We start from the raw sequence: 12,298 nt of genomic DNA on the forward strand, positions 1-12,298 counted from the left end.
AAACACAACTTGCCTCCCCGGCTGAGATTTAGAGCTACTTGCTGCTTCTTTCCCCACTGCTCTGAAGGTGACTTCTAGAAGCACAGGTCTCTCCCGCACCTTCCGTTACTTGTTGAGGCCTTTGTGGCTTTTTCCTCCCCAGCACTCATCCGAGAGTGGGCTGCGAAGTCTGTTTGCTCCCGGGCAGGCTGTGAAAAGCCCGATGCTGTGAGGTTTACATCTGCTGCCCTCCGTCCACCGCAGGATGGCGAGGTCTGGTGCTGCAGCATCGCGCCTCCAAGAGACGGCCGGGCACCCGAAGCGGGGCCAGAGCGCTCGTGGTGTTTCTCCAGCTTTTATCAACAGTTGGCTTTGTGCAGCGAGTGCCGCAGTATAAATCACGTTAATTCCTGAGGTGCTTTTCCGTGGTGAGTCTGAAATTCCCATTTTGGTTCGCTGTCTTGCCTGGCGAACTAAATTATTTTCATGGCCCCTTAAGGGCATATTGTCAGCCCAGACTTACTGCCGTTATACACCATATCTGAAACATTAATATCTCTTCTAAATATAGTGTATTGACAAGGTATCTGGTATGGTGTAAATCCTTGGGACATTTGATCCAGATCATTAAAACTGAGTGAAGGAAGGGAGGAATAGATCAAGTTACCTTGCCGCTCTTAATTCAAACAAGCGATGAATTATTCATTCCGCTATTAATTCTGCAGTCCTCCTGCTTTTTATTTATTTCTCCCCGTATTTATTTTTTTCCCTCCCGGACAGACAGCTCTGGAGGGATGCTCGGGCACCGGTGACGGGAGCGCTGCCCGCGCGGGGAGGATGGGGTGCGGGGGCACGACCTGCCTGGTAGCGTTGGCCCTGCTCTGCGGGGCGCTCGGGGTGGCCCCCAGCACAGGTAAGAGCCTGAACACCGCGGGGACACCGGGGCTGGCCGGGGGAAGGATCCAGCCCGGGAACCACCCAGGCGTGTGCAAGTGTGTGAGATGGGTGTGCGCTTGGTTTGCTGCATCACGTTGGTTTTATTGAAGATTGCAGGTAGGGATCATCCTGCTGCGGTTACAGGCACGTTGCTGAAGGGTTTGTTAGCTCGTGGAGTTGCACACACCTATATATATATATATACCCACACATGCATATAGATGTGTATATATACACATATAAGCTGCGGTGTATGTGGTAAACCTGCCTGTTATCTGTACAACGTGCCCCTTGAATGCAGAACGGGTTCAGCACACAGCACAGTAACTGAGGGGCTGGGGGACAGCTCAGCCCAGCAACTCGCTAACTGGCAGCATCCCTCCCCAAAACACAAAGCTCCCCAGGCACCGAGTCCCTAACTACCTGGCTGCCTGCGCCACATCTGCTCCCCCCCCCTCCTGTGGGCTTCCCTCCTGGAAGTTTAGTTCAATAACGTCAGTCCTTTAGCACAGCCCTGTACTGCTCAGTCGCCTCTCCCCGGTAATTAGCAAGGCGGTGGCGGATCCACCAACATTGCCACTCCTGCTCACACACGTGTGCACACCAGAACTGCTCACGGCACCGCACCGTGCACCTCCGAGGTACCCGCAACCGCCAGGAGGTCGCAGTGAACGGCAGCGTGCGATGGCTGAGCTTTGGGTTGAGCCCTTCACCCGTACATCTCTGAGCCCAAATTCACCAATATCACCTTTATAATCAGGGAAAACAGCAGCAGACAGCAAAAAGCTGAAGGGCTGGGCAGCCGGCAGGCTGACCCCACATTTAACCATCTTTCCCTAAATCCCCTAATCGGGGGGCTGGGGTGCGCCTCTTGTCCAGAGGGTGCTGAGGTTTCCCCACAGGCACAGGACGAGGGATGGGGCTGCTGGAAACCAGCTGGGATGTAACCACGGCTCTATTAAAACTAACTCTACCTTCTTTTCCCCATCAAGAAACAGAAGCGGGCACCGAGCTGTAGGGCTGCGACCAGCAGGACAAGCTCATGGACACGGCTGGGTGTGGGAGGGCACCGCTCAGCAGGGCTGGGGTGGAGGGAAGAAGGGGTTTACATGGAGGGACAAAAGGCAGCGGGGAGGACACGTGTCCTCCAGGTCTCCTTTGAGATGTCTTCTCAGGGCTGGGTGAGCCCTGTGTTTTGGCAGCACTGGTGGTGGGATGGAGCTGGTGGTGGGATGGAGCTGGTGCTGCGCACCCTGTCCCACTGCCCAGACACCATCCTTTTAGGGTTTTCCTGAAAGGGGGGTGTCTCATCTGCCTCCCACCCCTCTCTCCTGCCACCCAGGCATCAAATGTGGAGGGGTGCTCTCAGCACCCTCCGGCAACTTCTCCAGCCCCAATTTCCCGGGGCCATACCCCTACGAGACAGAGTGCACGTGGCTGATCGTGGTGGCCGAGGGCTCCTCTGTCCTGCTCTCCTTCAGCCACTTTGAGCTGGAGTACCACGCCGCCTGCGCCTACGACTACCTCCAGGTCTACAACGGGGCCACCCGCGACCGGGGCAACCTCCTGGGCACCTTCTGTGGCCACAGCACCCCGCCGCCCTTCGCCTCCGCCTGGCACGTCATGGCCGTCGTCTTCCGCTCCGACCGGCACGTGGCCAAGCGAGGCTTTGCCGCCGCCTACCGCAAAGGTAGTGGGGGATGGCAGATGTGTCCATCCACCCGTCCATCCATCCTCCCTCTGACCTCAGTTTCTGTGTCTCAGATGCCTGCGGCGGGCAGCTGATGGGGCTGTCCGGGGAGATCACCAGCCCGCGGTACCCCGAGAGCTACCCCAACGACGCCGAGTGCCGCTGGAGCATCGGGGCGGCCAGCGGCCCCATCACCCTGGTCTTCGCCGACTTCCAGATGGAGGGTGGCCAGGGCTGCGGCTTCGACTACGTGGCCCTCTTCGACGGCCCCACCGCCACCGCCCCCCGCCTGGGTCGCTACTGCGGCAGCACCCGGCCGCCCCGCACCGTCTCCTCCACCCGGCACCTCCTCGTCCTCTTCAAGTCGGACTTCAACATCGTGGGAAGGGGCTTCAAGGCCCATTTCTACTCGGGTACGGGGTTTGGGGGGGCTGGTGGGAAGGGGGTGGGGAGGGGGTGGCTGGGATGTGGGGAAGGGGTGGTGGGTTTTGGTGCCTTCCCTTCCACGGCAGCTCAAGGAGATGATACTGGGGGGGAGATCTTTGGGGAGACCTCGTGAGGTGATGGTGGGAGTTAAAGACCATGATGCAAAGCAAATAGCTGCATTACGGCTCCTCCAGGCCTTAGCTTCTCTTTCTCTCGAACAAGAACTGCACTTTGTTGCTTGTGATGTGCCATGGGTTAAGTGCCCTCCCTCTCTGCCCCTGTAGGACACTGCCCATGGGCCCAGCTACCTGGGTTGCTGCCATCCCCCAAAACTCACGGGTGGACATTGGCCAACCACAAGGCTGAGGAGCAGTAATGTGGAGGGTAGAACAAGTTTTAGCAATAAATGAGTGCTCAGCAGCCAGGAGACTTCAGCTTTCCTTTCTTTTTCCCCAAGCAGGAGAGTGCCAGGAAGTCTACACCGCCATCAAGGGGAATTTCTCCAGCCCTCAGTACCCCAGCTTCTACCCCAACAACCTCCAGTGCCAGTGGAGCATCCAGCTGCCCCCAGGCTACCGCATCAAAATCTTCTTCTTGGACCTGGAGCTGGAGGCCCGGAGCAGCCTGACCGGCGGCTGCGACTACGACCGCCTGTCTGCCTTCGACGGCGGGGCTGAGAACGCCTCGCTGCTGGGGACGTGGTGCGGGCGCGACAGCCCGGCGCCCGTCACCTCCCGCGGCCATCGGCTGCTGCTGGTGCTCCGCACGGACCGCAGCACGGCCAAGAGGGGCTTCTCCCTCGCCTACGTCGGAGGTAAGGCGTCTGCTCCTCCCAGCAGGGTGCAGGACCCAGGGGATTTTTAGGGGATGGAAGCACTAGGGGAGGTGGCCAAGCACCCAGGTGCCAGCTCATGCATTAACACCAGTCACTTTGTGGCTGTGCCATCGCATGTCCGCTTGCTGGAAGGCCACCAAGTGCCCTGCGTGGCACAGCCACGGGTGGAAATTTTTGTTGTTTTCTCCTCCAACATGAGCGGCACAGGAGGGGCAGGACCCCACTGGCCCCACGGGCTCATTCCCACTGCATTCGAGCCACATTTGGCACACCCAAAGCGGTGGCAGGCAGGAGGAACGGTGTGCAGAGATTTGTCAGCCTCCGCAAAAGCCAGAGAATTTATGGCGTTCGCTGTATTTCAGGATAATTACATCTGAGCTGACCCACATGTCGGGGATGATTCATGCCTGCCCTCGGTGCAGGATGAGCCTCGGGTCCATGGAGCGGAGGAGCAGCCTCGGCATCCGTGGGCAGACCTGGGCGCAGCGTCCTGCCCATGGCCCTGCAGAGCTGCTCGCACAGCGGCACAGGAGCCGTGGCGGCTGAGCCAGGTGCTCAAGCTTTTATCCCTCAGCAGCAGAACCGTACATCATCTGGGGTGTAGCAGGAGGGATACTGGAGTACATGGCTGTGGGAGTTGGAGAGGGGATGGAGTTTTCCCCTAGGTCTCTACAGCCTAAGAGGGAGAGAGCTTGTACCAGGCACCCAGCAGGGCTACATATCATCCCCAGGACCATGGGAATGTAAAAAAGGGGCATCTCAGCTTCCACTGCTCTTAGTCCATGCAAATATTTCCCTTTTGTCTGGGCCCATGAAGTGAGTTGGGCAGGGCGTGTGTGATTTACGGCCGTTTGAATGAAAGCCTTCACGCCGGGAGAGAGGATCCATTTTCTCCTCCTTCTCCTCTTGATCTAATGCACTTTAGTTATTTGGTAAATCTTCTAATGGTTTTATAATGCACTGAGTGTAGCAAAGTGACACTGTTTTTTCATATTGATTTTATTGCATCTTACCAGTTTCGTAAGGCCAAGATTCAGAGGGAGTTGGAATAATTCAATAATTCATACTGCCCAAGTGCTTGGTTCAAGCTCAGTGAGGATTAACCTTAAAGGAGTGGGGCATTTTCCTCCCTACTCCCTTCCCTGCACTGCTTGCTTTCTGCACCCCAAGGGGCTACACAGGGTGCCAGGGGGAGAGCGATGGAGAGGGGCTGTGTTCCGTATCAAATAACACTTTCTGCATTACAGGTGTAGCTCTTTTTTCCCTGTATATTCATTTAATTGCCTTGATCAAATTGGCAGGAGTGCTGGGTACCACACGAGGCACAACAAAGCCGTGAGGCTGGTGCCCCCGCCGGCCCCAGTGCCACCACCAGCTCCGTGCGTCGCGGGGACAGCAGCGGTGGCTCTGGGCCGAGTTGCAGTGGTCGCTGTAGGTGGCACAGCTGGGGAAATGCCAGCAATGCCTCACCCATGTCTTGTTTTTCTGCCCCAATAGTTGTGCCCATGAACGTCAGCTGCACGCGGACCGACTTCCACATCCAGATCCCCGTGCGGGCCCTGGCCCAGCTGGAGAGGAACAAGATTTATTTGGGGATGCCCTCCTGTGCAGCCCACGTGGTCGGCTCGAGCTTCAAGATACATACCCGCTTCGACACCTGCGGCACCGAGTCCCAGGTAAAGGTTTGGCAAACCTTCCCTTAAAGCCAGCTGGGCAGGGGTTAGCCCTGGTTCCTCTCAGCGGCTGCTTGGAGCTGCCCCCGCGGAGCTGAGCCCTGAGGAGCCGCAACCCTTGTCTTGCAGAGACGAAACAACACCAGCATCATCGTCAGCACGCTCTACATCGACTTCTCAGCGGGCGACCAGGAGGACGTCCACCGGTACGAGGTGCAGTGCGAGCCGAAGAGGAAGGAGGCCACGGTGACCCTCGTCGCCGGCCCCGGCCCGCACAGGCTTAGCCAGGCCGAAAACCTGGTGGAGGCCCAGCAGCGGGAGGCAGGAGGGGCGGACGCCCGCGAGGCAAAGAGCCAGGATACCAGCGACATCGTCTTCATCAGCATCTGCATCCTGGCCGGGCTCCTCATGGTCATCGCCGTGGTCGGGCTCGTGCTGCTGTAGTGAACTCGTCCCTGCTCTGCTCGGAAATGCTCCCCAAAATCCTCCCTCGGCCTAGGCTTAGCGCTAACGCAGCTGCTGAGATGGAGGCCCCGAAACGGAGCCCGAGCCCAGCCTCCACCTCCTCCCCGCGCCTGAGGGATCTGGGCAATAGGCAGCCGCTTCCCTTCCCCATCGGTTTTCCTCTGTCTCTCAATCTGTCCATTTGGCTCAGGAACGCACTTCTCGTGCTCCGTAACTCTTCCCGCACCTGCTTCCATTTATTTTCCCTCTGGTGCCGCTACTTTCGGGAAAGTAACGTTGTTTGCCGATGGCTGCAAATAATCCTGTCAATTATTTCTCGCTGAATTCTTGAACACACAGACTACCCCCAAATATAGCAATATTTCCAACAAATATTTTCCGTGCTCCCATCCATGCTTGTGTGGGTGCCATGGATCCGTGCTGGAGGCGGCTGCAGACGCCGACGTCTCCCCTTGGCACATAGCGATGGGTGCAGCGCACGTAGGTGCTTCGGGGAGGTGTCTCCAGTGCCCATATGCGGTGTCGGAGCGGTGGGGATGTGATGAGAAATGCTCATCTCGTGTCCTTGAGCTCCCCACTGCTTCTCCACGTGTCGTCTTCTCACAGGGCTTACCTGAACGCTTCAGCCACCCAAAGGCTGGAGAAAATAAGAGCAATCTGTCCTTTCCTCTGTGCTTTCCTCCTTCACAGCGCGCCCAGAAGAGCAGCGTGCCCCTCGCACCTAAACCCGGGGGCAGGTATCGCTGAGCACCTGGGGGAGCGGCATCTAAAGAAAGCACAGAAAGGTTGGCTCCCTCTGCTTTATACCGACCCCTCGGTGAGGGATGGATGCTGCCGGTGTCTGCTCAGCATCGCTCTCTCCTTGGGATTTTTGGTGTAAGAAAGGTTGGGAAAGGTCTTCTTCCTGTCCTGCGGCAAAACAGGGACAGGATGGAGACCACCCGAGGTGTCCTGGGTGGCAAAAGTGGTGGCAGAGGCCAGGAAGGGACTTTTGGCCACCAGTTTTTAGCCACAGCCAGCCACCGGTGATAAACCACCCGTGTCCCCATCCCAGAGGCACGGTGCAGGACCAGCCCCAGCACCCCCTGCCCCTGCACACAGGACCCGGCTGCGGACCACTGGCACGTCCCCTCCCTGTCCCCGGGACAGGGCAGGTCACCGTGCTGGCACTTCCCAGGGTGGACAAAAGCCCCTTGTAGCCGGTCAGGGCGCGGGGCCGGAGCACAGGCTGGGCTCCCTGCCACCCTCCTGGCCTCGGACAACCTCTCGCCGTCAATGGGGCTCTGTGCACATGGTGCTCACTGAGCTGCCGAGCGTGACGGGAGACGGCGAGTCCCAGGATGAGAAATGTTGGATAATCACAGGGATTTGTTCCACCTTTTATTGTGGCTCTGAATGCTGGGCATGCTGCACACAGGGTCAGCGGCCGGGGCACCATTTATATCTGGTGCCCTGTCCGTCTCCTTCCAGGGGTGGTTTATAAGGTCCAGGTTTGCACGCTAACCCGGCCATAAAAGCTAACGCCGTCCCGATGCTTTCTCAAGCAGATGTGTCGCACATTCTGCTTGCCGGGGATTTATGTGGCCTGAGGGGCGCAGTGAGATTCTGCTGATTCTCGCCTTTTTTTCAAGGTAAAAACACAACGTTTGTGGGCTTGGTGGCTGCAGAAAGAAAGAAAACTCTCTGAGCACTGGCTGGGTGCTCCCCCCTTAGCAGGCAACCCCTCTTTGGTGGTTTACTCCGTGAAATACCCAGCAAGAGCTTTTTCCTTGGTGAGCCCAGCGGTGCCTGGGATGCTGGTGCTGGGCACAGACCCCGCTGCTGCAGAGGGTCCCTCGGCAGAGCTGTTTCTCCTTCCCACCAAGCATGCCCTGTGGCTGGGAGCGTGCCACGGTATGCAGCAGCACTGTCCACCTCGGGGAAGGGATGCTCCTTAGAGGCAACAGCTCCAAAATACTGAGCAGATGCTGGTGTTCCCTGTGCAGGACACGTTTGGGGTTATCCAGGACACCGGGGTTTGTAACACCGGCAGCCCTGGTGAGCTGATGTCCCGTGCAGGGGCCGTGAAGTCTGGCTCTGAACCCGCTTTCACTCTTTATCTTATTTTTTCCTTTCTCCAAGAATGCCAGGAATGAGGCAGCTCTGTTCCTCTAATCCGCTCTCCCCGCCCAAACCTGCATCCCCTCCTCGAGCAAGCCTCTACATTTCATTTAATAGCGACTGCCCCGGGGCGGCGGCACGGGGAGCTGGTAGACTCACACCTCCTTGCTTGCTGCTCCCGGGGAGGTTTTTGGGGGGTGTTTAACGCCAGCTTCCCCAAGCACATGGGGGTAGAGGTGGGCACAGCGTGGGGACACAGCCAGCCCCAGCACCGTGCTCCTGGTTACCTGCCCTATTACCTTGTGGATGCAGGTACCCGCCGGAGACCCTCGGCAGCACAGATGAGGAGGCAGCCGTCGTCAGCCCCGCCAGCTGGGGAGACATAATGGATCAAGCATATGGACAATTAAAAATGCAACGACAGCGTTTACCGGGAGTTGTTGTTTCCCGGCTTATTTTAAGCAGCCATCGCTCCCGTTTCCCGGCCGTCGCGCCCCTGGGGACGGCAAGGTCATCCTCCCCCCCTGCTCCCTGGGGGTTTTGGTGTGTAGAGGTGAAACGGGGCATTTGGGGAACGCGGGGAGCAGTTATGCTCAAAGGATGGCATCGCCTTACAAGTTACCCCAAACCCCGAGCTGCCAACAGCCTTGCCCAAGCATCCCTGGGGGCTGGCAGGGCTCCCTGCTGCAGCACAGCCCTTGGGGTGCTCGCTCCCAGCCCTGGCAGCATGGCAGGTCCGCGGGGTCTGGCTTTGAGGCTGCCCCTGCTTCCCCTCTCGGGCTGGCCCTGCCCCTCACGGCCACCCTCTTCTTCCTCCTGCCATCCGGGACAAGAGCGCGGTGTTTGCAGTGTGGGCGTTTCAGCTGAGGCAAAATATTGGCTGCAGGAAAAAGGGTTTTGCCATCTGGGCCGGCTGTGTTAAAAGAAGAGCGTTTGTCCATCATAGGGGCACCCTTTACAGGGAGATAACTGCTCGGTATGTAACAGTATGTAATTAGCAGGGATTATCCCATAATCTAGCCTAATTGACAGCGATCGTAGATGTCGTTCAGTGGACTGCCAGCAGAATTAGAGCATCATTAATTGCAGCGTAACCCTGGCATGGGCTTCCCCTGTTTGCATCCCTCAGCCTGCCGGAGCACCTCCATGCCTCAGTTTCCCCTGCTGCCCTCGTAACCCAGCGCTGCGGTGTCGGGAGCCACCTGGCCAGGCTCTTGCAGCTCTTTGTCGGCTCCGTGAGCCAAATTGTGTCTGCCCCCGCCACGAGAGCTGCAGTACTGCAGAGGGAGGTGGGTGCAGCGGGGGGCTGCGGTTCCCCTTCATCAGGGGAGGGGCACGGGGGGGCTGTGCGAAGACATCTGGGGCTGCTCCTTGCCTGAACACCTCTCAGCCCAGGGCCAGCCACCAGCCGAGCAAACCCTTCGCATGGCCGGGCTGCCAGCGAAGGAGATCTGAAAGTTTGGGTTCTTTGTGGAGAAACCTTTGAAGAGCCTCTTAGAAAGATGAAAAACGCTGAGGCGCTGTGTGCTCTCTTTCAGGAAGGACGGGGAGGTCTCCTCTACTCCCTTCTTCTCTCGCCCAAGCAATTTGCAGCGGGATGAAGCCCTCCTTCGCCCCGCCTGCTGATGGGGACTGCTGCTCACCTCCGGGAAGGGCTTTCCCTTCTTTCTGCTGGGTGCAGCAGGGCTCTACAGATCCCTCAGCTTCGTGTACTCTTGTGCTGAAAGGAGTGCGTGGGCTGTGCTTAATCTGGTAGGAAAAGGGGAAAAAAAAGAAGCGCCTTTTCTCCAGATTGGGTGTCTCCTTGGTTTAATGCTCCCCCTGTAAAAAGCCACCAGCTACTTCAAAGGCACCGCGCCGGGGAAACACAGCCCGAGAGAGCCACGGCTCAGATCTTCCATCCTTCCTTTTAACCTGAAAGGGTTTCCCCAGCGTGAAGACAGGAGCTTGTGGAGTCCCTGCCTTAGTCAAGTGTCTTCCTGGCACCCTGCGGCTGCCACCACACAACAGCCACAGAGTAAAACCAGAGGCGAAAGCAGACATGCACACCCGGATCAGTAAGACCCAACCCCGGGATGCCCGAGGGGCCTTTTTGCCCCCCAGCTGGATGTGTGACCCTTGTGGTGGGAGAAACCAAGCTGGGGACGGTCCTGCAGGCCCCACGTGTCCCTGCACCGTGGCTCGTCAGTGCTGCTGGCACAGGGACGTGGCACAGGGCACTCAAACCCTCACTTCCAACAGCCAACTTCCAACAAAGAGGGCAAATCTGGTCTTTGTAGAGTAATTTAAAACTTGGCTGCTGAGTACCGAGGTACTGAGCATCCCCTCATCCCACTCAGCATCACTCTTTGAGAAAATAAAGCCCTGTTTTGGCCTATTGCTTTTTCTTCTCAGGTTTTGTCTTTTTCCCCCACCTTCCTTCCTGGTTTTGTCCTTACACCATTTCCTTGTTCTCTGCATTTCCCCCTGTGCTGCAAGTCTCAAGCCCAGCCCTTGGAGATCTCTTCCAGTTCCTTCAGTCAGTCGTATGCAATGCTCAGCCTGCGAATCTTCATCCCAAACGTTCCTGCTAGCTTCAACATCAGGTTGCAAGAGCTGGACCCAGAGCTATATGCCTAGGTCCCTTAGAAAACAAGTTGTAAAAGTATGAGCCCTTAAATAGAGGAAATTTAGATGTGCTTTCTGGTATGCAGTAACCGCATCCCTGCAGTTAATTCCCAAAAGAAAAATATTTGGTACATACTGAGAATGAGGCCAAAAACTCTTCTCTGCAATGTGTGCTTCAAAGAGCTGAAAGGCATCCATCCAAAATAGATTGAGCAACAACAAAATCTCTCTTCCCTGAGCCTGTTCAGAAAAGAGAGGTATCAGGGACCAGGAGCGGACGTGATAAAGTCACCTGAAAGAGATGGGCCTGGTAGGACTTTGCTATACCCCAAAACAAAGTCTGATGGCGTAGAAGAGACGGAGCCTGTAGTTTGTGTGGAGCAGAAGAGCTCAGGTGCATCTCCAAGTTGTTCCGCACCGCCTGCGGGCTGGGGAAAGCGCTGTGACTGCACTGTTTGGGCAGCTTGTGAGGTTACAGCAATCGGATGCCAGGCAGGCCTGCTGACAGCTGGTATTCCTGGTGGCTTGCACCGCTTCAAAAGCTGACATGCACAGGCTGAGATGCAATCAGGTTTTGCAAAGAAAGTACTCTAGGCCATGGCAGGCCCTTGCTGATGTCCTCATTGACCTTGTTTTTAAATTTTACAGTGCTGTTGCGAATGGTATCCCTTCCACAGGACTGTTTACTAGTAAGAGAGAAAAGCATCCCCATCCCTTCCCCCTGTCACAGTGGGCTCCCAGAGCAAACTTGTAAAAACAAAAGCGGATTTTGTTGAGTTGTTCTCAGAAGAACTGTCACTGCTGTAGAGCAGTTCGCTTTCAGACAGCAAGTGCTGGCTGCTGCTACCTGCACGCAGGTTGAGCTGTATCTGTTTGGGTGATTCCTTACTCTCCACTAGATGTGTTTTGCAACCCAGTGCACAGCACAGCCTAGATAGGCCAAAGTTCTACTGGTGTACCTGAGCTGTGTGGGAAACTTCTCTGCTCTGGCTTTCACGAGGACCAGCAGTTCCTCATTTCCCACATTTTTGTTTCTCACACGTTACCTAAATATAGAAAACACAGCCCAGCACCAGGAACAGAAAGCTGAAAATAAACACTGCAGGTCATGGCATTGCAGCTCTGGAAACAAAACCTAAGACACTCATTGATCCTGAAGCCCTTTCACGACAGTCCAAGATACGTGAATTCAACTACAGCTGTGCAGGCTGAGGTTGTTTTAAGTGGGAAATGGATCTGATCGCTTGTAAGAAATCGAGGGGTTTCACATCTCTTCCTACAGACTGGTCATCAAGTGTTAACATCTTTATTGACACGTTATCCCTATAGTCGCCACTCAGGCTGCCAATTTGTGGTGCACTTTCTCCAACATACCTGTCGTTAACTTCCTACCAGCGAAATTTCTGCACACCTAGGCTCGGCCAGGGCGCCGGTTTTGAGAAAAGCCAGCTATGAGGATACCTTAATGACACACACAGTAGCAATGGTCTTGCACTGGCCCAAGCAAACAAAACAGGGTTTAGATCTTCTTAAGAGAACCTGCAATTATGTAATAAATTTCAGAGTTCAACATTTAAGGTAAGTTTT

At 56.3% G+C, this 12,298-nt stretch overlaps 1 protein-coding gene across 1 annotated transcript; it reads left to right on the forward strand.

Moving 5' to 3' along the window:
• The first annotated feature begins 465 nt into the window (after window positions 1–465).
• On the forward strand, window positions 466–7,528 carry CDCP2 (CUB domain containing protein 2). The gene is made up of 6 exons (XM_080603233.1): window positions 466–892; window positions 2,258–2,605; window positions 2,680–3,018; window positions 3,492–3,845; window positions 5,364–5,542; window positions 5,669–7,528. Exons 1-6 carry the CDS (start codon window positions 817–819, stop codon window positions 5,981–5,983), a joined length of 1,611 nt encoding a protein of 536 aa, XP_080459359.1. The 5' UTR covers window positions 466–816; the 3' UTR covers window positions 5,984–7,528.
• The last annotated feature ends 4,770 nt before the right edge of the window (window positions 7,529–12,298 follow it).

This window comes from Anser brachyrhynchus (assembly GCF_964034855.1).
Source record: "Anser brachyrhynchus genome assembly, chromosome: 8".
Taxonomy (NCBI): Eukaryota; Metazoa; Chordata; class Aves; order Anseriformes; family Anatidae; genus Anser; species Anser brachyrhynchus.